A 24,069-nucleotide genomic window follows, 5' to 3' on the forward strand; every position below is an offset into this window, starting at 1 on the left:
TTACTGTGAAAAGCCCCTAGTCGCCACATTCCGGCGCCTGTTCGGGGAGGCTGGTACGGGAATTGAACCGTGCTGCTGGCCTGCCTTGGTCTGCTTTCAAAGCCAGCGATTAAGCCCTGTGCTAAACCAGCCCCTGCCCCAGTCACGTGTTAGTTCCTCTTGCTTCGGGATGGGGTGGTGTTCCCGCATTATATTCTGGTTGAGATCCTTGGGATCAATGCAGATGCGCAGCTCCCCCGCAGGCTTTTTTACACAGACCATCGAGCTGACCCAGTCAGTCGGTTCTGTAACTTTGGAGATGATGCGCTGGTCCTGAAGATCTTTTAGCTGAGCCTTCAGGCGCTCCTTCAGTGGAGCTGGGACCCGGCATGCTGCGTGGACCACAGGCGTGGCATCAGGCCGTAGCTGGATCTTGTACCGATATGGCAGAGTGCCCATCCCATCAAACAAATCCAGACACTGAGCGAGGATGTTGTCAATGCCGGCTTGAAGATCCACGTTGGGGGAGGTCATTGTGTAGACCTGCTGCACAAGGTTTAGCTGTTTGCATGCATGTGCACCGAGCAGGGAGGCCCTGTCTGGCTTGACGATTTCAAACTTAGCCTTGCGCGAATGCTCCTGTTGGAGACAAGCAGATGGCAGGATCCCAGTGCTGTGATGGCATTGCCGTTATAGTCCAGGAGCTGGCAGGCTGCTGAAAGGAGCTTGGGTGGCTTCTTGATGCAGTTGAAATCTGTCAGTGAAAGGAGATTGGCAGAAGCACCAGTGTCCAACTTGAACTGGATAGAGCATTGATTTATTTGCATCACGGCACACCATTCGTCTGCAGAATCCACAGTGAGGATGGGCAGGCTCCGTGATGATGTCGGTGAGGCATGTTCACGTGTGGTAATGATGCCCACATGGTAGGGTCTCTCCAGGCAATCGTCCTCTGGATCCGTTGTACTGCCAGGATCAGAATCCTGTAAACCTTGTTGGACATTCCGAATGTGCCTGCGTTGGGATTGGGAGCGCTGGCCCTTGACTGGTGGTGCAGACCTGCACAAGGCTGCAAAGTGTCCAGGCTTTCCACAATTTAAACAGCGCCTGCTTCTTGCAGGGCAGTGTTTCTTTATGTGTGCGGTGCTGCAGTTCGGGCTCATCATGACGTTGTTACGCTCCGTGCGTCATTGCACATGCGCAGTACCGTCGGCAGACAGTGTGGTGATCGGCCGCTTCGTTATCCCATTCGCATCGCGCATACGTGGGGCTCCGGGAAGAGCGTGCGAAATGGCCGCTTTCATCAATGCGCTGCATCCGGGCGATGGCCTGCACCCTCTCTGCCTCATGGGAGGCAAGTTTCTCATTTTCAGCCAATTTGTATTGGGAATACCGATTTTTGTGCGTGCTCATGCACTGTACATTTTTCAATCGCGACTGACAGGGTCATATGCTTGATTATTAAAAGCTGCTCTATCAGCGGATCAGAGTGAACGCCAAAAACGATTTGGTCTCTGATCATGGAGTCAGCAATATCACCAAAGTTGCAGGACAGCGCTAGTAGACAGAGATTAGTTAAGAAGGCATTGAAAGATTCATCTTTACCTTGTAGGCGTTGTTTAAATATATAGCGCTCGAAGATTTAATTGGTGTCCACTTCACAATAAGTATCAAACTTGTCCAGGATAGTCTGAAACTTTGTCTTGTCCTGGCTTTCGGTGAAGTTAAACGAGTTGAAGAGTTCAATGGCTTGATCCCCCGCAGTTGAGAGGAGAAGCGCGATCTTCCTTGCATCAGACGCACCCTCGAGGTCTGAGGCTTCGATGTACAGCAGAAACCTTTGCTTGAAAGTCCACCAGTTGGCACTGAGATTGCCGGAGGTCCGCAGCGGTTGAGGAGCCTGGATCTTCTCCATGGTGCCGGGATACATTTGCTGATTGTCACGGAACAGATTGAAGTAAACCACCGAGGGATAGCAGTCTACTGGTGCCATGTTGTGTTAAGCACACTGAGATAACACGGGCTGCAACTGGATGCAGTTGTAACTGAAATAGGCTCCAGACCTTGAAGTTCAATTTGATTTCTTGAACCTGTCACACAGTTAGCTCAGTTCTCTGTGAGTTCGACTCTCTGCTAACCTAAGTGTGATTACTCTGTCTGACTGAACCAGACTAGCTCTTAGCCACGTGCTGGAGATGTTATGTGATAGATACACCGGACTCACTCTGTAGATGTCCCCAGTGGAAAGAGGCGGAGTGTGAGTTCCTCATGCCTATTATAGTGGGAAACCACCCGCAAGTGTTCTGCCTGCTGATTGGTTATGTCCTGTTCTCTGTGTTCATTAGCTGCCTGTCTGTATCTCATTATGTGCATATTTGCATATCATGACAGGAGACAGCAGGAAAAGGTTTTCGATGCCCTTGCAGAGGACTTCTCATTTCAGATTTTTATCATTTTCTTTACATGCCCCATAAGGTAAAGACCATTCAAGAAAACATCTAGGGTGGTAGCGCTTTTATTACTTTTCGAAAACTTAGTCACTCTGCCTGTGATTTTGCGCTCCTGTTCGCAGCATGCGTGAATGGCGACGGGAGCCAAGAGGAGGCCCAAAATGCAATTAACGCCATTGTCATCACCCCTCCCCCCCACCAATGCAATGGGCATCCCGACAATGGCGTGAGAACACGCGACATGAATTAAGACAGGTCTCCCATGGCGTACCTGTGCATATGGTGAGCAGAACATGCCAGAGGAGTTCAAGTGAGTGCATTGCTCAGTGGGGAGAGAGTCACTGCTTGGCTACTGCCCTTGGCATTGCCCCTTTGCACTGCACAGGCAGTGCCCAGGGGCAGTGCTGATGGGGGTGTTGTGTGGGGTGATGTTCCATGGGATGGGTGTGATGGGGGGGATGTTGCATGGGGTGGTGTTCCATTGAGGAGGGGGGAGGTGTTACTTGGGGGTGGGGGTATGTTGTTTGGGGGGAGATCCATTATTGGGGGGGATGTTACTTGGGGGTGGGGGGGGGGATGTTGTTTTGGGGGGGGGGGGGGTCTATTTTTAGTTTTTTGTATCAGCGTGCCCTGAGGGAGGGGGATTTTATAGTCGTTCTCACCAGTGGGATTTTCCAGTCTCACAGACAGTGAACCCCCACCGCAGGTTTCCTCGCCCCGGTGGGACCAGGAGATCACGCAGCCAGCCAAAGGCGAAACAGGCCACAGTGGGTACGGAAAATCCCCGATCTTTGAAAACCTAACTCGCAGGCGGGCGGGTTGAATCAACCTGTCCCATCAGCATTATATAGAAACTTCAAAACTACAAGCAGGAGGAGGCCATTCAGCCCTTCTGACCTGCTCCACCATTTATTATGACCATGGCTGATCATCCGACCCAGTAGTCTGTTCCTACTTTCCCCAATATTCTTTTATCCCTTTCACCCCAAGTGCCATATCTAACTCCTTCCTGAAAAATACAGTGTTTTGGTCTCAAATGCTTTCTGTAGTAGAGAATTCCACAGGCTGGCCACTCTCTGGGTGAAGAAATTTCTCCTCATCTCTGTTGTAAATGGTTTACCCGTATCCTTAGACTGTGAGCCCTGGTTCTAGACTCCTACGCTATCAGGAACGTCTTTCCTGGTTGTGGGACCCGTCCCTTCACGTTTCTTTCGCTACCAGCCGAACTGTATGGGGGGGAAAGCTGCTGTTGGCGCCGGCAGCTTCCACGCCATTTTTCCCACCTGAAGCGCCAATAAAATCCTGGCCTCAGCACCAAATGATTTTCAGTAAAATATGTTACAATGTCTTGTTGAAATATATTACAAGTTGAGTATCCGTTATTCGAAATTCCAAAATCCGAAAAATTCTGCAATCCGCACCTTGTCAGTGTCAGTTATCCCAGCATTGTGTCCTGTTCCTTAGCCAAACACCCAAGCAGATTGACGGCACAAGTTTATTGCACCAAAAGAATTGAACCCGCGACCTGATTCCCTGTCGGGAGGGAAACTACGTACCCTCCGTCGGACACAGCACCAACCAGTAACTCCGAGCGGTGTCCGAGGGTCTTTGCAGCTTGGTATTCCAAAATTCGAAAAATTACGGATTCCGAGACACTCTTGGCCTCGAGAATTGCGAATAAGGGGGACTCAACCTGTACTTACATACAGCTTAGATGACTGAATGTGACAACAGCGGCACAGTGGTTAGCACTGCTGCTTCACAGTGCCAGGGACCCGGGTTCAATTCCAGCCTTGGGTGACTGATTGTATGGAGCTTGTATGCTCTCCCTGTGTCTGCATGGGTTTCCTCCAGGTTCTCCAGTTTCCTCCCACAGTCCAAAGATGTGCAGGTTAGGTGGATTGGCCTTGCTAAATTTCCCCTTAGTGTCCAAAAGGTTAGGTGGGGATACTGGGTTACGAGGATAGGGTGGGGGCTTGGGCCAAGTTAGGGTGCTTTTTCAGAGGGTTGGTGCAGACTGGATGGGCCGAATGGCCTCCTTCTGCACTGTAGGAATTATATGAAATGATAGGGATTCTATGGTAAGTGGTTTGTATTCACAGGAAGCTTGTGGATGTACGATGATTTCTTAACGAGTATCAATTCTGCAGTTATTTTTTGCTGTATTTGTCCTTTGATTTTTCCTCCTTCCATCCTTACCCAGCCCCAAACACATCTCTTTGAATTCTTACTACTATGGGTTGTTTATTTCTGTTCACTCTCAATCGGCTGCTTTCATTACCATTTGCCCCCTTAGATGAGCTGAAGCTTCCATCATATGTGACCATTTCTGATTCTTAGATGACTGGTTGTAAGAATTGATTGTTCTGTTTCTAACAAGCAGTTTTATCAACCAATGGTTCCATATCCATTGTTACAATCCACGTAGAGACTGATAACTTTTCAAAGATGTTTTAATTCTCCTCCACCACTTAAAGACATTTAATGACGAGATTTGAAGTTTTAAGATGTTAATGTAAAAACCCAATACTCTAAACTACAGAAATATTAACCCTTATTAATGCTAACCTTACAACATATGTGTTGTAATGTTCTAGTCGGGTGGCCTGATTTATATTACAAGAACACTTGTAGCTAAAGCTATAAGCGATTTATTAACATTAACTGTGAGGCAAATATATACAAAACAACAGATGAATAACAGATGAACATGCACAAACCACGATCTCTCTCCCAGCACCCTCGTCAGTCTGAGGTCACCTTACTCTAACATTCACTTATATACTAATGAGACTCCTGATGATCAGTCGGTGAATTACAACACAACCATGATATCACTACATCCCCTTTCCTCATCAACTCCATGTATTTTAAATGGAGCATCAGTTTGCATTTTTTTATGTGCTGGAGAATTATTTGATGTCTCCAAAAAATTATTCTTCTCTGTTTTTACTCCAACAAACAATGATGTGTCTTCCACTGTGCTGACTGATCTGGGGTTGAGCTCAGAGTAACAATTCTGAGTAAAGTGAGTTTTTTTCCTTTGCATCTGGAACAAAACTTGCCAAATGCTGGACACTGCCTTAATTTGTGCGTTTGACCACATGTTTTACACAGAAATACTTCATCCTGATTTTTAACCTGCTTGTTGGTGTGCGAGGAGTTGCAGGAACTTTCCCTCCCTTTTTCCGAACTTTCCTGCCTTTTTGGAGAAAGGGCGGCAACCGGAGTGTTTTCCTCCAAGAAGACGCCGCCATTACTGAGAAACATTTTAGAATGCTGCGCTGCTAGCTTGTGTGCCTGACAAATCTTAACTGTTTGTTCCAAAGACAGCTCCGATTCCTTCAGCAACTGTTCCCTCAGCTTATTTTAATTCACACCAAACACAATTTGGTCCCAAATCATGGAAGATTCCACCGCAGAAAAATTACAGGTTTTAGAGTTTAACTTTAAATCAGTGATGAAATGATCTATGGATTCTTTGTTTTTCTGTGAACATGATCTAAACACATAGAATGCCTAAATTTCATTCTTTCTGGGGGTGCAATGTCCATCAAATCTTCAAATTACTTTGTTAAAATTGTTACTATCTTCATTTGCAGACTACAAAATCTTCATATCTCTAAGGATCTCGTGGCAAGCTTGGTGATAGTTTTTTCTCAGTGTTTATACCATCCAGGCCTGGTACCATATAATGTTCTTTTTTTTTATTAAACGTTTTATTGAGGTATTTTCTTTGGCAATTTAACAGCAACAAAGTCAACAATATAAATAACAAGAGAAATATATATATCGTGCAAATTCCGCCACCCTCTCCCGCAAGTACTGCCATTACTTACCCCCCTAACCTACACTAGCCTAACCCCCCCTCCACCCCCCCTTTCTGCTGACGATTAGTTCTCTGCGAGGAAGTTGACGAATGGTTACTACCTCCGGGCGAACCCCAGCAGAGACCCTCTCATGGCGAACTTAATTTTCTCCAGGCAGAGGAAGCCTGCCATGTCTAAAAGCCAGGTCTCCGATTTCGGGGGCTTTGAGTTCCTCCACACCAGCAATATACGCCGCCGGGCTACCAGGGAAGCAAAGCCCAGAACATCTGCCTCTTACTCCTCCTGGATTCCTGGGTCCTGCGATACCCCAAAAATTGCCACCTCCGGACTCATTGCCACCCTCGTATTTAATACCGTGGACATGGTGTCGGCAAACCCCTGTCAAAATCCGCTCAGTTTTGGACACGCCTAGAACATGTGGACATGGTTCGCTGCCACCCCCACCCCCCCCCACCCCCGCACACTTCGCACACCTGTCCTCCACCCCAAAGAATCTGCTCATCCAGCATATAATGTTGTCAGATGGCCTGATTTAAATTTTTTTTTCTTCTTTTTTTTTTAACCATATCCTCCAACCCCCCACCCCTCAGATAACCTCTGCCCCCTCCCTCCCTCCCCGATAACCTCCGCCCCCCCTGCCTCCCCGATAACCTCAGCCCCCCCTCCCCGATAACCTCCGCCCCCCTCCCTCCCCGATAACCTCCGCCGGCCTCCCTCCCCGATAACCTCCGCCCCGCTCCCCCCGATAACCTCCGCCCCCCTCCCCCCCATAACCTCCGCCCCTCCCCCCGATAACCTCCGCCCCTCCCCCCGATAACCTCCGCCCCCCCCTCCCTCCCCGATAACCTCCGCCGGCCTCCCTCCCCGATAACCTCCGCCCCGCTCCCCCCGATAACCTCCGCCCCCTCCCCCCGATAACCTCCGCCCCTCCACCCGATAACCTCCGCCCCCTCCCCCGATAACCTCCGCCCCCTCCCCCCGTTAACCTCCGCCCCCCCGTTAACCTCCGCCCCCCTCCCCATTAACCTCCGCACCCCCTCCCCCGTTAACCTCCGAAACCCCTCCCCCTTCCCTCCCCGATAACCTCCGACCCCCCTCCCCCCGATAACCTCCGCCCCCCCTCCCCGATAACCTCCGCCCCTCCCTCCCCGATTACCTCCACCCCTCCTCCCTCTCCGATAACCTCCATGCCCCCTCCCTCCCCGATAGCCTCTGCCCCCCCCTCCCTCCCCGATAACCTCCGCCGCCCCCTCCCTCCCCGATTACCTCCACCGCCCCCTCCCTCCCCGATTACCTCCGCCCCCCTCCCTCCCCGATAACCTCCGCCCCCCCCCCCCCTCCCCGACACCCTCCACCGATCCCCACCCCGACCCCCTCCGCCCACAGCTCCCCCACCCCCTCCGCTCCCCCTCCCCAACAAGGCTTGATTTAAATTTCAAGAACACTTGTAGCTAAAGCTATAAACAATTTATTAATATTAACTCTGGGTCAAATTTTTCAAAACAACAAATGAATAACAGCCTGAACATGCAAAAACCACTATCTCTCGCCCAGCTCCCGAGTCAGCCTGAAGTCACCTGCCTCTAACATTCACTGAGATACTAATGAGACTCCTAATGGTCAGTCGGTGAATTACAACACAACCATGATATCACTACATGCGTTACACACATTCTCCACAGGATTACAGTCCACAGTCGACCCTGGCTTCCAATGGGTCAACGTGAGTGACCAGCGAAAGTAACATACCCCAGTTTTTCGAGAATTTGCAAATTGGCTACCAACAGCAAAGTCCATTTTGCCGAATTCTCCCCTCGGTCTTGCCAGGGAAAATCTTCACTTTATTATGGGATGTGTTTCGTCAACCAGAGATTGTCCTCTCTCCCGTATTCTACCTGGTAGCCTGTAAAGGGCTTTTAGCGTTCTCCACTCTGCTGGCCACACCAACTGTAGTCTTTAGACTCTGTGAGTTTTCTCTCTCTCTCTCTCTCTCTCTCTCCCTCGCTTTCTTTCTGTCCAAAAACTGAGGGACCTAAAACCTATCCACCGTCAGCCCAGTCGCTCTTGCTTTGATTTCAGGTGAGAACATTTCGCAACTTGCTCCCAGTAAATCTCAACCTGGGCACCCCCTGTCCCCATGGTGACAAGCAACCCAAGCTCATGCAGACACGGGGAGAAAGTGCAAACTCCACACAAACAGTCATCCAAGGCTGGAATTGAACCTGGGTACCTGGCGCTGTGAGGCAGCAGTGGTAACCACTGTGCCACCATGCCACCCTGTTACTTTATTAGTAACAGAGATTTGGATGAATAATTCAGTGATATGAGTTCAAATCCCATCGTGCAGTTTGTTGCTCTTATTAGCCTTAGTTTTGTTACCTCTGATTATGTCACCTTTGCTCACGAGTCGCCAGGTATCTTTCTGATACCGCCACGTGGTTCAAGCTTGAGTTATGATTAATAAGTCAGCACACCACTCAGTAAGATTGAAATCAACGGTCATTTATAATGTACAGCAATCAATGCTTACACAATAATCCTACTATCTATATCAAAACCTACCACTACTGGCCAATACTTAACTTTTGGGGATGGCCCACCAGGTCAGGGAAACGAATGGTTTATCGAATTGGATCTGGCCTGCGGGATTCAAAAGGCTGATACGGGTCGATGGCTAGGAATCTCTATCGGGTAGCGATCGCTGGAGTCAGACTTACTGTTTCTGGTCGATGTTCTTGCGAAGGTTGCGAGCAGGAGAAGAAGGGAGAGAGAGAGCGATCTGAACTTGGCCCCTCAATTTATAGGGCCCAGGGGCTTCCTGCCTCTTGGGGCGGCCCTTGACCCTGAGTCCCCAGCGATTGGACTTGTTCCCAATCACTGGGTTCGATATGCTCCAATAATGGGGCGATTCCTCGATCGGGGGGTGGTCGTTCACCTGTCTTTGTTTCGGCTACTGCAGGCGCCGAGAGGTCTGGCTCGGCATTCAATTGCTAATATGTTGCAATTGTTCCCGGGGATAGCCGATTAAACTGCAGATGTCTGTGTTGATGTGCTGCTAATAGTCTTAGGTATCGATCTGGGCCGACTTCCCCAGAGCCGAATACGCTATACTGTCTGCAGCTGTCCGTTTGTGTCCTGTTGGCTGCTTTTCCCATCAGCCTTTTCGGTTAGCCATTGTAAATCGGGTTTTGGCCAAATTAATAGGGAATCAGCCATTTTAGGTGGCTACAGTTCCTCCTTGTGATCCTAACGGGTCCTTTCCGTTCCCTGACCGGGGGGACACCTCCTACATGGCCACTACTCTGACCCTAGCTATGCACAAAAATTTACCTAAACAATTCTTGAGGGCGCTATGTCAGGCAGGGGCATGTATCTACAAAATAAAAACTTGGAACCTCTAATTTTACCTAAATACACTCATCAAGCATTGCATCATCCTATCTCTCTAAAACATACAACAACAATCATAACATTCCATATACTCTTTCCTGGCTTGGCAGTCAAGCTCAGGATCATACATTTTTTTGTTCATAACACGTTTTGTACATCTTTTATTTACAGAAAAACGCAAGTGCATGTTTTATTATTCTGGTCTCATAGGTCGCTGGGGTCTGGTCATACCCGAATATAGGGGATCGGATCCGATATACCAGGGTTCGAGCGCGGTAGGCTCTCCTTCTCCATTTGCGGAGGCGCATAGTCTGTACTGCACAGCAGAGTATGGCCAACGCTAATAGTGCTTCGATGACGTACGACAGGGAGTACCAAGTTATGAACTTGGCACACCAGGATAATGCAGCGTGGCTGGTGACTGGGCCCTCGGTACTGCGGGGCAGTGAAACATTAACGGCGGGGGGGGGGGGGGGGGGGGGGGGGGTGGTTTGGAGTAATGGGGTCCACGTTCGCGCAACCAAATGTTTATCATAAAAATTTTGATCACGATGAAAGAAGTCCTCATGGCTGTCCTCTTTCTTTTTCTTTCTTTATGTTCTGTTTTCCTCCGGTCCTGGAGCTTCTGGAGTTCTGTAAAACAAGCATAGTATCTGTAACTACCTTGGTATAATATCCGGTATGTTAGTGTGTCTGTCCTTCTTGGGGCCAATTAAGCCCTTATAATTGGTCACTATATGTGAGTCCCCCATTTTTTTTTCAAAACAAATGTTAGGACACGGCACACTTCCCAATGGTGGACCAGTGCTAAGTTTATCATCTAAATGTTCCTGGATGTAAATAGCATGAGGCAGCAACCCAAGGGCCACCTAAATAAATAAAACTGTTTTGAAAGGAAAAGGTCGAATGAGATGTGTATGGGCCGCGACAGGTAAGATTTGGATGGAGTCCCCGGGTAGGACGGCTACCAATACCGTATGTCCCCTACCCGAGCGTTTTTGACCAGCGGGGGGTTCCCAGGCAGGGCGGGTCTCACGCCGTTTCTCCACTGCCTGAGCAACCGACAAGAACGGGCAAAAATGTAGTCATCATAGTGGGGTTGCTGCTGTGATTCTACCCTCAAATCAGATCGGGCATCTGGCACTTGAACCAGTACCAGCTGAAAAGCTAGTGCTGTGCTTCTACCCTCGAATGAGAACGGGCGTCTGGTACCCGAACAGGTATCAGCTAAAGTGTCTGCAGACAAGCTAGTTCCACTGAACAGGCGTCTGGTCTGTTGACCAGGTATCTGCAGATAAGCTAGTTCCGCTGAACAAGCGTCTGGTCTGTTGACCAGGTGTCTGTGGACAAGTTGGTACCATTGTGGTATCTGTGGACAAGTTGGTACCGCTGAACAAGCGTCTGGCCGCGATGGGGGTGTTGGAAAGAGCTAAAAGGTTTCAGGTGAATGGGTGTGTGACGGTGAGAAAAATTCTCCTGTCGGACGAACAACACTTAAACAAACATACAAACAACGTAAAACATCCTGCAGGTTCCATCAGGAAGGACAACATTTTTCCCCAAGTGTCTCCTTTAAATCATCATGTGGACACCTCAGTTCTCTGTTGCAAACAGGGTCGCAAAGGGGTTGGCGGATTGGGGGTCTGACTCGAGGTCGTCCCCTTCTCCCAGGTGCCAAATTCTGGAGTGAATTAATGTTGAGAGGGCTGCGTGGTATGAGTTGGGGTCGCTCTCGTCGCTGCGGACGAGTCTGTAGGAGTTGTCGCGGTGCCAATGGCGTTCGTCAAGTTGTGTGGGGACAAAGTCGGGGTCGTCCGTGTGGTTTGGTGGTCGGTGGTGTGGTTTGTTTAAGAAAGTGATGAGGAAGGGATCACTGGAGTCGAACTCGGAGTCGCTGGGTGAGGGTCCAGGATAGTAGGGAGGCGCGCTGTGGCTGTCGTCAGAGTCACAGTCTCTGTCTCTGCTGCTGCAGTCTGTGGGCGTTCCGGGGCGGAGTGTAAATTTTGAGGGTGGAGTCGGGGGCGAGTCCGTGTCTGGGCTGGACGTGGTGGGGGTTGGTGTGGTTACGTTGGCTGTGGGCGGGGTTTGGTCTGCTGCGTCAAGCATGACGTGGTGGGCGTGGTTTGACTGTGCTCCATAAGCCTTTAGCTGGTTTATGTGAAACCACGCAGTCTTACCATTTTGGTATTTGATTTTATATACCGATGGGCTTACTTTATCCGTAATGGAGTACGGACCCGAGTATTTCGGAGACAGAAATGTGCTGGGGTTATACACAGACAACATCACCTGTTGTCCTATATTATACTCCGTTGCATGTACTGCCTTATCAAAACAGGCCTTGCTCTGTTTTCTTTTAGTACCCAGTTTAACAGCGGCTGCTAACTGAGCCGTTTTTACATTTACAAGTAATTGTTCAACGGCTTTCTCGTGGGTGAGTAACTTCAGGGCTGGTCAGGTCTAAACCCAACAAGTACTCTGTCCCTTTCATGGGGCGTCCAGTCATGAGGGTGTGTGGGGTGAAACCTGTGGAGGTGGAAACAGTGTTACGCAAAAACATCAGCGCAAAGGGTAGGACAGAATCCCAAGTGATGTTGTTCTGCTGGACCATTTTTCTAAGGGTGGTTTTTAGGGTCCGATTCATGCGCTTCACTATACCACTTGACTGTGGGTGGTACGCAATGTGAAATTTTTGGGTTATGCCAAATATCGTGAGGACGTTCTGCATGACCCGTCCCGTAAAGTGAGAACCTTGGTCCGATTCAATACTGCGGGGGAGTCCCCATCTTGTAAAAATGTGGTGGGTTAGGATTTTGGCTGTGGTTTTCGCGGTGTTGGTGCGGGCTGGAAATGCTTCCACCCACTTTGTGAAAGTGTCTATGACCACCAGAACATATTTATAGCCATTCCTGCAAGGGGGCAATGGACCTATAAAATCGATCTGGAGGTTAGTCCAGGGGCCGTTAACGGGTCGGGTGTGGCTGAGTTGTGCCTTTTTAGCATATCTATCTGGGTTGTTCTGTGTGCAGATGAGGCAATTCTCAATGTAATGGGATATATCCTCTTTGAGATTTGGCCACCAACAAAGCTGTTTGAGGTGGGCTGCGGTGGGATCGATTCCCTGGTGTCCATGACCGTCATGGAATAAACAGATTAATTGGTTCCGATCTTGCTTCGGAACTACATAAAGGGTGTCTTTCAACACCACACCGTCACGTGTGGTTATCATATTTCTGTACCTCTCGTCTGAGGCTGGAAACTTCCCTTTCACGATCTCAGTGAGAGCGCTATCCTGCTTCTGGGCCTCTACTAGATCTTCGATCCTAGTCTGCGTGATCTGAACTGCACTCACTGGCGCACTCACTGGGGCGCTTTCGAGGGGCTTCCAAAAATACCCATGCCTGGATCCTGCTTTTGCCAGCACGTCGGCTTTTACATTTCCAGTGGGGGAGGAACGATGGTGGCTGCGGACTTTTATAATGCCAAAAGTCCTGTTCTTGGCTTTTTTCAGAATATGGCGAAGTAATGGGGCTGAGGGGAGTGGTTTCCCATCCGCGGAAACAAATCCTCTTGTTTCCCAGAGGGGTAGAAATTCAGTGAGGCTGTTGCACACGTATAGACTATCTGAATATATGTCTGCTGGGCTGGGGAAGGAATCAGGGTGCTCTGTAATGTAAGCGATGGCCGCAAGCTCTGCTGCCTGCGTGCCAAAGTGTCCGGGTAATTTTAATGCGATTTCCTCGAGGGCGCGTCCCTGCGCGTCCTCCACATAAATCCCACAACCTGTTATGCGTTGCCCATCCAGGACTGTGGAAGATCCATCCACATAAATCCTAATGGGGTCACACGTGTCCGGGTGAGGGGGGGCTTTGAGTTGGAGTGGCTAGTTTTCTGGGGGGTGTTTTAGCGATAAAGGGGCCTGTATTATGGTGGGGCGAGATGATTTCACACTCATGGGGGGTTCCGGGGTACTGTAGATTGTCCGCTAAGTATGTGTGTGTTTTGGTCCGTTTGACTGTGATGTCCCGTCCTTGTAAGTGAAGGGTCCACCTAGCAGCGCGGATTTGGCTGACGGTACCGTCTTTAAGTTGTCCGTCTAGTAAAAGTTGGGTGGGGGTGTGCTCGGTCAAAATGGTGATGGGGTTCAGTCCGGTAATATATGAAAAGTACTGGACTGCCCAGAAAACTGCGAGCAGGTGCCTCTCACAGGCTGAGAATCCCTGCTCCACAGCATCTAGAATTCGGGAGGCATAAGCCACGGGTCTTAGCTGGTCATGCCGTTCCTGCAGGAGCACGGCTGAAAGGGTGCGGTCTGTGGTCGCTACCTCTATTGCGTAAGGGGAAAGTGGGTCTGGAACTTGTAGTGCGGGGGCGGCTATGAGTGCCTGTTTTAATGATTCCACAGCATTCGTATGCTGCGGAAGCCATTCCCAGGAGGCTCCTTTCTTTAGGAGGTCTGAGAGGGGCGCTGCCTTGCTGGCGAAACCGTCAATGTGGTTTCGGCAGTAGCCAACCAGTCCTAAAAACGACCGGAGGGCGGAAACGTTTTGGGGAAGGGGCAATTTGGCGATCGAGTCAATTCTTTTGTGCTCAATCTCGCGTTTGCCGTGTGTGATGATAGTACCCAAATATATCACCTTTTCTTCCAATATCTGGGCCTTTTTGGGGTTGACTTTACAGCCAATGGAATGTAGTAATTCCAGGAGTTCGGACAGAAGTTCAACGTGCTCTTCCTTTGTGTCTGTCTGCAGTAGTAGATCGTCTACATACTGTACCAGACATTCGGGGCGAGAAAATTTTGCTAGTCCATTTGCCAGCTGTCGGTGGAAAATGGAGGGGGAGTTGTGGAAGCCATGTGGCAGGCATGTCCACATGTATTGCTGCCCTCGGAAAGTGAAGGCAAATTTGTACTGGCACGCCTTTGCCAATGGAATGGACCAGAAGCCATTACTGACGTCCAAAACCGTGAAATATCGGGCATGGAGTCCCTGTTTGAGCATGGTCTCGGGACTTGTTGCAACGGTGGGGGCTGTTATGGGGGTGACTTTATTGAGTTCCCAATAATCTATGGTCAAGCGCCATGATCCGTCGGGCTTCCTTACTGGCCAAATCGGGGGCATTATTAGTTGAGGCTACTGACCTTAGGACGCCCTGCTCTAATAAACTTTCTATAACCTTTAGGATTTCTCCCTCTGCTTCTAGGGGGAATCCGTACTGCTTTTGGGGTCTAGGGTCCGGTCCTGTTATTTGTACGGAACCAGCCATCCGTCCACAGTCGTGTTTGTGGGTCGCGAATGCTGCCATGTTTTTTTGCAGGACTGCACTAACCCGTCGGTCCGTGCTGAGTGTGGTGGGGTTGAACCAAAACTCGCCTAATGCGCTAATTTTGTTCATATAATCCCCTATATTGAGCGTTGCGGGGGCTCTAGCGGATTTCACCATCTTCCAGACACACTGGTTAACTGGATCGAAAGAGAGGTGGTGAGAATTCATGAAGTCGATCCCCAAAATGTGCTCTGCTGTTGGGGGCAGGTCGACTAAAATTACGGGGTGTTTTGTGTAATGGTTCCGATTTGGATGGGTACCGGGGTTGTGATGTGTCCCATGTGAGTGGCCTGTGAAGCCGCTGAGGGTGATAGTGGCTGTAGTGGGCCACGTGTCCTTACCAAGGGTGGAGGAATTTAAGGTTGTGCGGGACCCTCCTGTATCCCAGAGAAGCTCGATCGGCTGTCCCCTAACCTTTGCTGCAACTACGGGTCGTCCTGACCTATCCCAAAGGGTATCGCAGACCCAACTGGGGGAGCCTGTACACCGTCAGTTCGTTCCGGTCAAGTCTGTCTGATCGGACTGGGCGCTAACGCTATGTATGGGCTCTGCCTTTTTCTTATTGAGAGTGCCTGTCTGTTGGGCTCTCTGGTTTCTTAGGGGCCTTGCATTCTTTGGCAAAATGTCCCAATTGTCCGCAATTGTAGCATTCTTGCGGTTTTGCTGGGGGGCTGCTCTTTCCCTCGTTTACCCAGGCGGGGTTGTGAAGAGTGGTTCTTACTGCCTGCACGTCTGCGGCGGCTTGCTTTTCCTCGGGGGTTCTAGCGGCAGGTTTATTGTGAGCCGACTGTTCCCAAACGCGGGACAATCTTTTTGCCACCCACTTCTCATTATGAGCCTCCTCCGAGGGGTCATAATTACTACAGGCATTCTGTCCTGCTTCCGTGGCATGGGAGATAAGGGTGCGGGTCCATTTGGCCATATTGACTGTGGACAAATGGGCACGGTCTACGTTTCCGAAAATGGCTTCAAAGTGAATCCACAAGCGTCCTGCGAACGCTATGGGGTGTTCAGACTTTTTCTGTCTGCACTTATTTAGGCCATCTACGGGGTCGCCCCGGTTATACCCGATCGCATCCAGGATCGCGGTATGCATTTCTGCAAGGGTGCCTCCTCCTACATTCTGTGGGTCGGGAAGGGCTGCTGCAACCGATGGGCCTAAGCTGAGGACCGTGAGCTTTACCTGCTCTTTCTCATCTAGGCCGTACAAGGTCGCCTGGTGTTTGACGGTGGCAAAGAAATGGTGTGGGTCTGAAGCGGGGAGGAACGGTGTGATTTTAGCACACGCGTCCCGTAATTGGGTCACTGTGAGGGGGGTGGAATATAAGACTTCCGCCTCGTCTGCTGTGGCTGTGCGGTGGGTTGTTACAGGGTTCATGGGAGCATGTATTCCCTGCTGTGTGGGGGGTGGGGGTGCTCTCCTCCTTTGGGGCTTTCCCTGCACACATGTTCCCTGAACATATCCCTGCGCTGTCTCCTGCAATTCTTCCCAATCAGGGCCGTCTTCTTGTTCTAAACTTTCCCCAAAGGTGTCTTGGAATCCCTTTCGGACAGAAAGCATTGATTGCAGGTCTGCAATTTGCTTTCGGCACTTCGCGTGGTCTAAGGTACTCTGCCTTTGTTCCGTGGTTGCAGCGTGGAGCGCTCTCAAGGCTGCCTTGAGATCACTACATTGCTTCTGTGGCGTCTCCACCTGCTTCTCTGTCTCTTTCTTAACCAGGACTGCACGCTTGGTGTCCTGATAAGCCTTCTCATACTGGGATTGAAAACTGCTTAAATGCGCCAGACAAGACTGGTGACCCCGTTTGGCGTCAGCCACCTCTTCGTCCTTGGCTTCTAACTGCCTTTTCAGTTCCAGGTTCTCTTTTTCCATCTCGCATACATCGATTTTGCGCATACGATGTATGCCTTCTGTTTCTTTTCGGAGCGTCCTGACGACCTCCTCTGTGCCTCGCAATTGTGCCATACAGGACACGATTGCCATCGGCTTGCGCGCTTTTGCTAAGCTTTTCTTAAGAATTTCACTCATGTTCTCCCACCAAGTATGCCCTATGCGTCCGGGACCTGAGTCGTCATTATTACAGAAACCTCTCCACACGGGCCATCCTTTGCCCTGTAGAAATTTCTGATTTTCCACTTCCCAAATGGGATACTGTCCCACTTTAATGCTGCTGATCGGTGCGACCGCAAATTCTTCGGGGTTCATGAGGCGTTGCATTGCCTGCATGGCCATCTCTCTTATCTGCTTGCTACGTTCAAATTTGGAACAGGGGGCTAAGGCGGTGTTGTAGATGCGGGTACGGCTTGCGCTAATTTCCGAAAATACCGACTTCCGACAGTTTTGACGCAACAAAATCTATCAGTTTTACCTTATAACCCTGTTAGTTACGCATGCACACACACACTTCCGAATTGTGAATTATTAGCCAGAACCGCTTGAACACTTGTGGTTTTTTTTGTTTTTGTTTCCAATTGGATTCTATTCAAATTTCTGGGGTTCTCCCAGAGTGGTTTCCACTTCTATGTCGGGTCCCGGCGGAGTCGCCAATTATGTTGCTCTTATTAGCCTTAGTTTTATTACCTCTGATTATGTCACCTTTGCTCACGAGTCGCCAGGTATCTTTCTGATACCGCCACGTGGTTCAAGCTCGAGTTATGATTAATAAGTCAGCCCACCAGGTCAGGGAAACGAATGGTTTATCGAATTGGATCTGGCCTGCGGGATTCAAAAGGCTGATACGGGTCGATGGCTAGGAATCTCTATCGGGTAGCGATCGCTGGAGTCAGACTTACTGTTTCTGGTCGATGTTCTTGCGAAGGTTGCGAGCAGGAGAAGAAAGGAGAGAGAGAGCGATCTGAACTTGGCCCCTCAATTTATAGGGCCCAGGGGCTTCCTGCCTCTCGGGGCGGCCCTTGACCCTGAGTCCCAAGCGATTGGACTTGTTCCCAATCATTGGATTCGATATGCTCCAATAATGGGGCGATTCCTCGATTGAGGGGTGGTCGTTCACCTGTCTTTATTTCGGCCACTGCTGGCGCCGAGAGGTCTGGCCCGGCATTCAATTGCTAATATGTTTCAATTGTTCCCGGGGATAGCCGATTAAACTGCAGATGTCTGTGTTGATGTGCTGCTAATAGTCTTAGGTATCGATCTGGGCCGACTTCCCCAGAGCCGAATACGCTATTCTGTCTGCAGCTGTCCGTTTGTGTCCTGTTGGCTGCTTTTCCCATCAGCCTTTTCGGTTAGCCATTTTAAATCGGGTTTTAGCCAAATTAATAGGGAATCAGCCATTTTAGGTGGCTACAAGTTAAGGAAAGAAAATTCAGTCAAGTAAATAAATCTGGAATCAAAAGTTAGTTGAAATAATGGTCATCATTAAATTGCTGAAGTCTTGTAATAGGCCATCTGGTTCATTTATGTCTTTCGGGAAGGAAATCTGTTATGGAAACGGTCACATGTTAGTACAGCACTAAATATCGTGCTCATAAGGTGAAATGCAAATTTCAAATGATCACAGCAGAAAAGGGTGCTGATTGGTTGACAAGTCAGCTCTAATTGGCCTAGGCATTGCCATGGAGATAGCAATGGTGAATTATTCGCTCCCCAAGCTCCCGAGTAATTGAAAAAAGGCCAAAGGCTTGGACATTTTCCGTTTGTTTGCAGAGAACGTGTCCCTTTGTGTGAATGTGTGTGAATGTATGTCGTTTCTAGCAAGCGTAAATGAGACACATTGCTATTGTGATTGATTACCTTAAATTGGTTGTTAGTGCAGCTATGAACAACTCCCTGACTAATAACACTGAGGGAATATCGACTTTACAAAGACTGCAGCAGTTGAATAAGCCGGTTTCACGAAAGGCAATAAATTCTGCCATTGCCATGGACAGCCAAATGTCATAAATAAATTTAAATAAACCTGAGGGAACATGGATGCCAAATAATTCTCTGTCATATTTTGAATATCAATCGCATAATTTTAGATCTTTCCTTGATGTGAAAAGTTGTTTGACAACCAAGTGGAAGAGTGTTAGCTTGCCACATGCAGAATTTGCAATAAGTTATTCATAAGCGGGGCCGACATTGCCGTGGTCTCCATGCCGTCCAACTGGTCATGCTGGTGGCTTCCTTTGGCCCCAATTCACATTCAGCGGTTGGAAAGTTACTGTTCTCGGATCAGGAAAAAAAACGATTATTTGCCCTTGATGGCCATGAATACTTTCATGAAATTATTGACTTCTCATGTTCCCTACGACTTCACTGCCACGATCCCTGAGATAAACTAACTCAGCAAAAACCAAGGATTGAATATATGAAGTATTCTCAGTCCACATTGCTCCTTACCGCACCACTTGGCACATTTGGGGCGGAATTTATCGGCTGTTCACGCCGGTGGGATATTCTGATCCCACCAATGGTGCATCCATGCCTCAGGTTTCCCGACAACAAGGAGTGCATTCAACGGGAAATCCTGTTGACAACAGGACCAGAATATCCCGCCGGTGGGCCGACCCGGCTGCTGAAAAACACGTGGCGCATTGCTCAGTAAATCCCGCCCTTGGTGAAACATTTGGGGAATCACCATCTTTTTCACCTTTTTTGAAATTGCATCTTTAACAGTGTACCTCCATAAAATAATAATATGTATTTAGTTCCTTGGTGTTAGCCTTGGCTCAGGGGTCTGACCTGCTGAAGAGATTAGAGTACATAATCTATTCTGATGCATTTTCTGTGCAATGCAAACGGAATGCTGCACTGACAGGTGTCGCTTTTCGATGAGGTGTTAAATTTAAGCTCATCTGTCCTATGAGGTGGATGTAAAATAACCCATGGTTATTATTTGAAGAAGGGTTGAGGAATTCTCCTGGTGTTTTGGCTAATATTTATCGCTCGACCTGCATCACTAAAAAGTAGATTTGCTGTTCATATATTTTGTTCCTATTCGTAGAGCCCTGCTATGCACAAATTGGTTTCCTATATTACAACCGTGTCTACACTTTAAAAGTACTTAATTGATGGTGAACTACTTTGGGAAATACTAAGATCATGAAAGACACTATTTGATCTGTGTGGAGTTTGCACATTCTTCCTGTGTCTGCTTCGGTTTCCTCCGGGTGCTCCGGTTTCCTCCCACAGTCCAAAGATATGCAGGTGAGGTGGATAGGCCATGAAAAAATTGCTCCTTCATGTCAAAAGTTGTGCAGGTTAAGTGGGGTTACGGGGATATGGCAAGGGAGTGAGCCTAGGTAGGATGCTCTTTCAGGTGGTCAGTGCAGACACAATGGGCCGAATGGCCTGCTTCTGCACTGCAGGGATTCCATGTTCTATGTCTAAGTGCGAGTTGTTTCTTTCTTTGAGATTTCATTTAATGTTAGATATAGCCATCTATATCTGGAATTTAACTGATCGGAGGCGATACTGCAATAGAACAGGAAGGATTCGGAAAGTTTCCAAGTTCCTTCTGATAACTGGTATTGATGAACATAAAGAGGAGATTAAAAGAGGTGTTCGAAATTATGATAGGTTCTATGAAGTAAACAGGGAAAATAGTTCCAGTGGTCAGTGATTAGAGGGCATAAATTTAAGATAGTCATTGAGAAAGTATAAAAGAAGAAATTGGAGATTTTTTATGCACAAACCTGCATGGAATGTCATATTAGAAACACTAATGGAAGCAGAATGCAAAATAGTTCTTTTAAGAGGAAGTGAATGTTTTTGTGTTCTTTCATGGGATGGGGTGGTGCTGGAAAGGCCATCCTTTGTTTCCCATTGCTTATTGCCCTTGAAAAGGTGTTAGAGAGCTGCCTAATTGAACCATTGTAACCCACGATGTGCTGATTTGGTGCTGTGGAGAAGGATATTCCAGGAGTTAGATCCCATGACAGGATCATAAGTGATTGGGAGAGGAACTTGCAGATGGTGGTGTTCCCATGATTCTGCTGTCCTTGAAAGTAAAAAAGTATTTTTTACAATGGTGATATATAACTTCCCTACTAAGTTTGGGTAAGATTGCATGAAATTAAGTATGTATTAACTGGTTTGTATTCCACCTGAGCTATATATGTAAAGTTCAGATATATATGTATAGGACAAAAGATCATCCTCCAAGACACAGAAATGTCAAGATTAGAAGCCATGACAAGCTCACATCAGCTGAGATGAACAGGACATGTCAGAATGCCCGACTCGAGACTGCCCAAGCAGGAGATCTACCCAGAGCTACACCATGGAGTCTGTTCCCACAAAGACCAAAGAGAAAGTTTCAAAGACAATCTCAAAGCCTCCATGAAGATTTGCTCTATTAACATCAACACATGGAAAGCAGTTGCCCAATTGTGACCAAAAAAACAATTCAATGTCAAAAATGATGTAAAGACCTGAAATCAACAAGAGAAGCCACTGAGAGAGAATGGTGAGAGAGATGGAAAGTGGGGCAGCTGCTCAAGCCAACAACCCACCACCAACCTCAACGGTTGACAACAAATGTCCTCACTGTGGGAGAACCTGTAAGGTTAAGATACAGACCACAAACGATCAGCCAACACTGACACCTCAATTAAACCTGCAAGGAAGAATTATCCTCAAAATGAGGGATTGCAGATGATGATAATATGTATTGTAACAGTATGTACTTTACCAAAGGATCTAGCCAGTATATCAGAGCAGGTGCTCAACCTGCTTCATAGAATTCCAGACCGCAATATTTTTATTAGACATGTGATATGTAGAGGCACTTTCTCCCAGTACAACAGGACCATATGCTGTTGTCCTTTTAATCATGGAATCCCTACAGAGCATGAATGAGGCTATTTGGCCCATCGAGTCTGCACCGACCCTCTGAAAGAGTACGCTACCTAGGCCCCCTCCCCTGCCCTATCCCCATAACCCCACCTAACCTTTAGGCACTAAGAGGCAATTTAGCATGGCCAATCCTCCTAACCTGCACGTCTTTGGAATCATTTAAACAAAAGTTATACATAATTCTGATGCAATCTGTCATTAAAAATGGCTTGTACTCGTTTTGCTAAATATCTAAATGAGAGCTTCAGCTGTTCACAGATTATTCAAAGGCTATGATGTAGAGTGGTTGACAGTTGAAGCGCTGAGACATTCTTGACAGAGTTCATTGTAGTCACTGTAGAGCTTAAGATGGCACTCGTAAAGAATGAAGTAACCCAAAAATCATGAGGTAATTAAAGAACCTAATTTGCAGTCTAAGATCATCTTTATACCTTTGAAATCTTTAAATAGTGGAACGCTGTACAAGCACCTAGCCTGGAGCCTGGAGAATCCTATGTTTTCTAACAGCTTTTCCTTTCAGACAATCCAAAACTTCATTGCCAAATGCGAGCTGGGGTCTGATGCAGTCTGATGGTGTCCTGAAGGCATATTGAGGCTCACGGAGCCTGAAAAAGACCCTGCGGCTCAATGACTTGCATCAAGAACATGACATTGAATTCATCGTGTTATCCAGAAGCAAACTAAGAGGAGTGAGAGCTGCCATTTACAGCAGTTCTGACAACAATTGCTCTGATGACTGAGATTTAAGGATTGCTTAAACGTGACTGGCACCAAGGCGGTCAACTCACATTGTTTGTGACAGGATGTCACTCCTAACATTTTCTGAACTGAGTGATAGAGTGCACAAACATCAGCACAAGCTATAGCTCAACACAACACTGTCGGTTAGTTCAGAGCAGAGTGCACAAACATCAGCACAAGCTAAAGCTCAACACAACACTGTCGGTTAGTTCAGAGCCCGAACAAGTGTTATTTTCAAAACAATTCACAAGGTGAGCGGCTCTGCATTGTTGACATCTCTGCCACATAAATCTTTCACAAAGCATGGGTAAATATATACCGTAGTTTAATAGTCAGTAGGAAATTCAGCATTTTATTCCTTTTATTTTGAAGTGCAGCACCACCAATTATGCTGCATAGGTTATGATTATACAGTACCTGATTAGTATTCAGGAGAATCTTTAGCATGGCTGTTACAATAATTTGTCCAATGACCTTTTTAAATTCTGCTTCCTTAGGCACAACCTTGCTTAATCGACAAGGCTATTATTTATCCTCTCCTTCATTCCCTTTATAAGTTATTTTCTCCAGCAACGCCTTCTGCCTGATATGCCCATTGCTCTTGAAAATGATTGGCCCTTTTCAAAAGGTAAACACAAATTAAATAAGTTATTTTATAAGGTTATATCGTGCCACCTAACAAACCAGCTGAAAATGGCAACAAGCACTGCATGCATGGGGTGGCAGAGCTACCATTGGGGTGCAGAGCTATCATTACCATGATATAAATCTGCTACAAAAGCGATACAGTTTAACCGTTGCGATGAAATATCGCAATGGTTTCTCAGCTTCAAAAGTCAATTTTTAAAAGATTTTATTGCAGGGTCCCTGTGTTAATCTCTTCAATTAAAATATGTTTAGCCCATCTGTTTTATGTTTGTGCTTCATTAATTTTAAGGAAGTAACTAATTAATCAGTGGGAATTTTTTGAGTACACACCACAATGGGGAACTTCACCTCTGCACCAAAACGTACCGATTGTTTTGAAAATCATGGGCAATGCATCTCACATTTCCCGACACTTGAAGGCAATCGCCAAGGTGCCTCAGATGCCTGTGCTGGGAAATTTTCAACAAATGCGTAGATTTTGTTATGCAAACTTGGTAAGTTTAAAGGAAAGGCGAATTAATTTTCATCCATTTCTCTTTATTTATTCAGGTCAGCCAGTATACATTTGCAATGTGCAGTTACCGAGAGAAAAAAGCTGAGCCTCAGGAACTGCTGCAACTGGACGGATACACAGTGGATTACACTGACCCACAGCCAGGTGAAAGGCTTCAGTGCACAACTATTGAATCAATTCAGCACTAACGTCTAGAGAAAGCAATGTAACATGAAAAAGCTGCATAGAAAGTGGCTTTTCTGTGGCTTTTACTGACTGTTTCATCATACCATCACTATAACTTTAAGTAAAAGGCCCATAACTTTTTTTAAAAAGGCCCATTCATCATTGCAGCAGCCATCATCCAGCATGCCACTCTTCACGATTTTCATTTTCTCTGCCTTGGCAATAATC

General features: G+C 47.7%; 1 protein-coding gene across 1 annotated transcript in view; it reads left to right on the top strand.

Moving 5' to 3' along the window:
• Window positions 1–24,069, top strand: part of LOC140387636 (calcium-dependent secretion activator 1-like) — a 591,860-nt gene that overhangs the window by 313,054 nt on the left and 254,737 nt on the right. Inside the window, exon 6 of the mRNA XM_072470831.1 lies at window positions 23,712–23,820. Within this exon, the coding sequence (XP_072326932.1) occupies window positions 23,712–23,820 (109 nt within the window). The remainder of the gene's footprint in view (window positions 1–23,711; window positions 23,821–24,069) is intronic.

This window comes from Scyliorhinus torazame, chromosome 13, assembly GCF_047496885.1.
Source record: "Scyliorhinus torazame isolate Kashiwa2021f chromosome 13, sScyTor2.1, whole genome shotgun sequence".
In the NCBI taxonomy this organism is placed as follows: domain Eukaryota; kingdom Metazoa; phylum Chordata; class Chondrichthyes; order Carcharhiniformes; family Scyliorhinidae; genus Scyliorhinus; species Scyliorhinus torazame.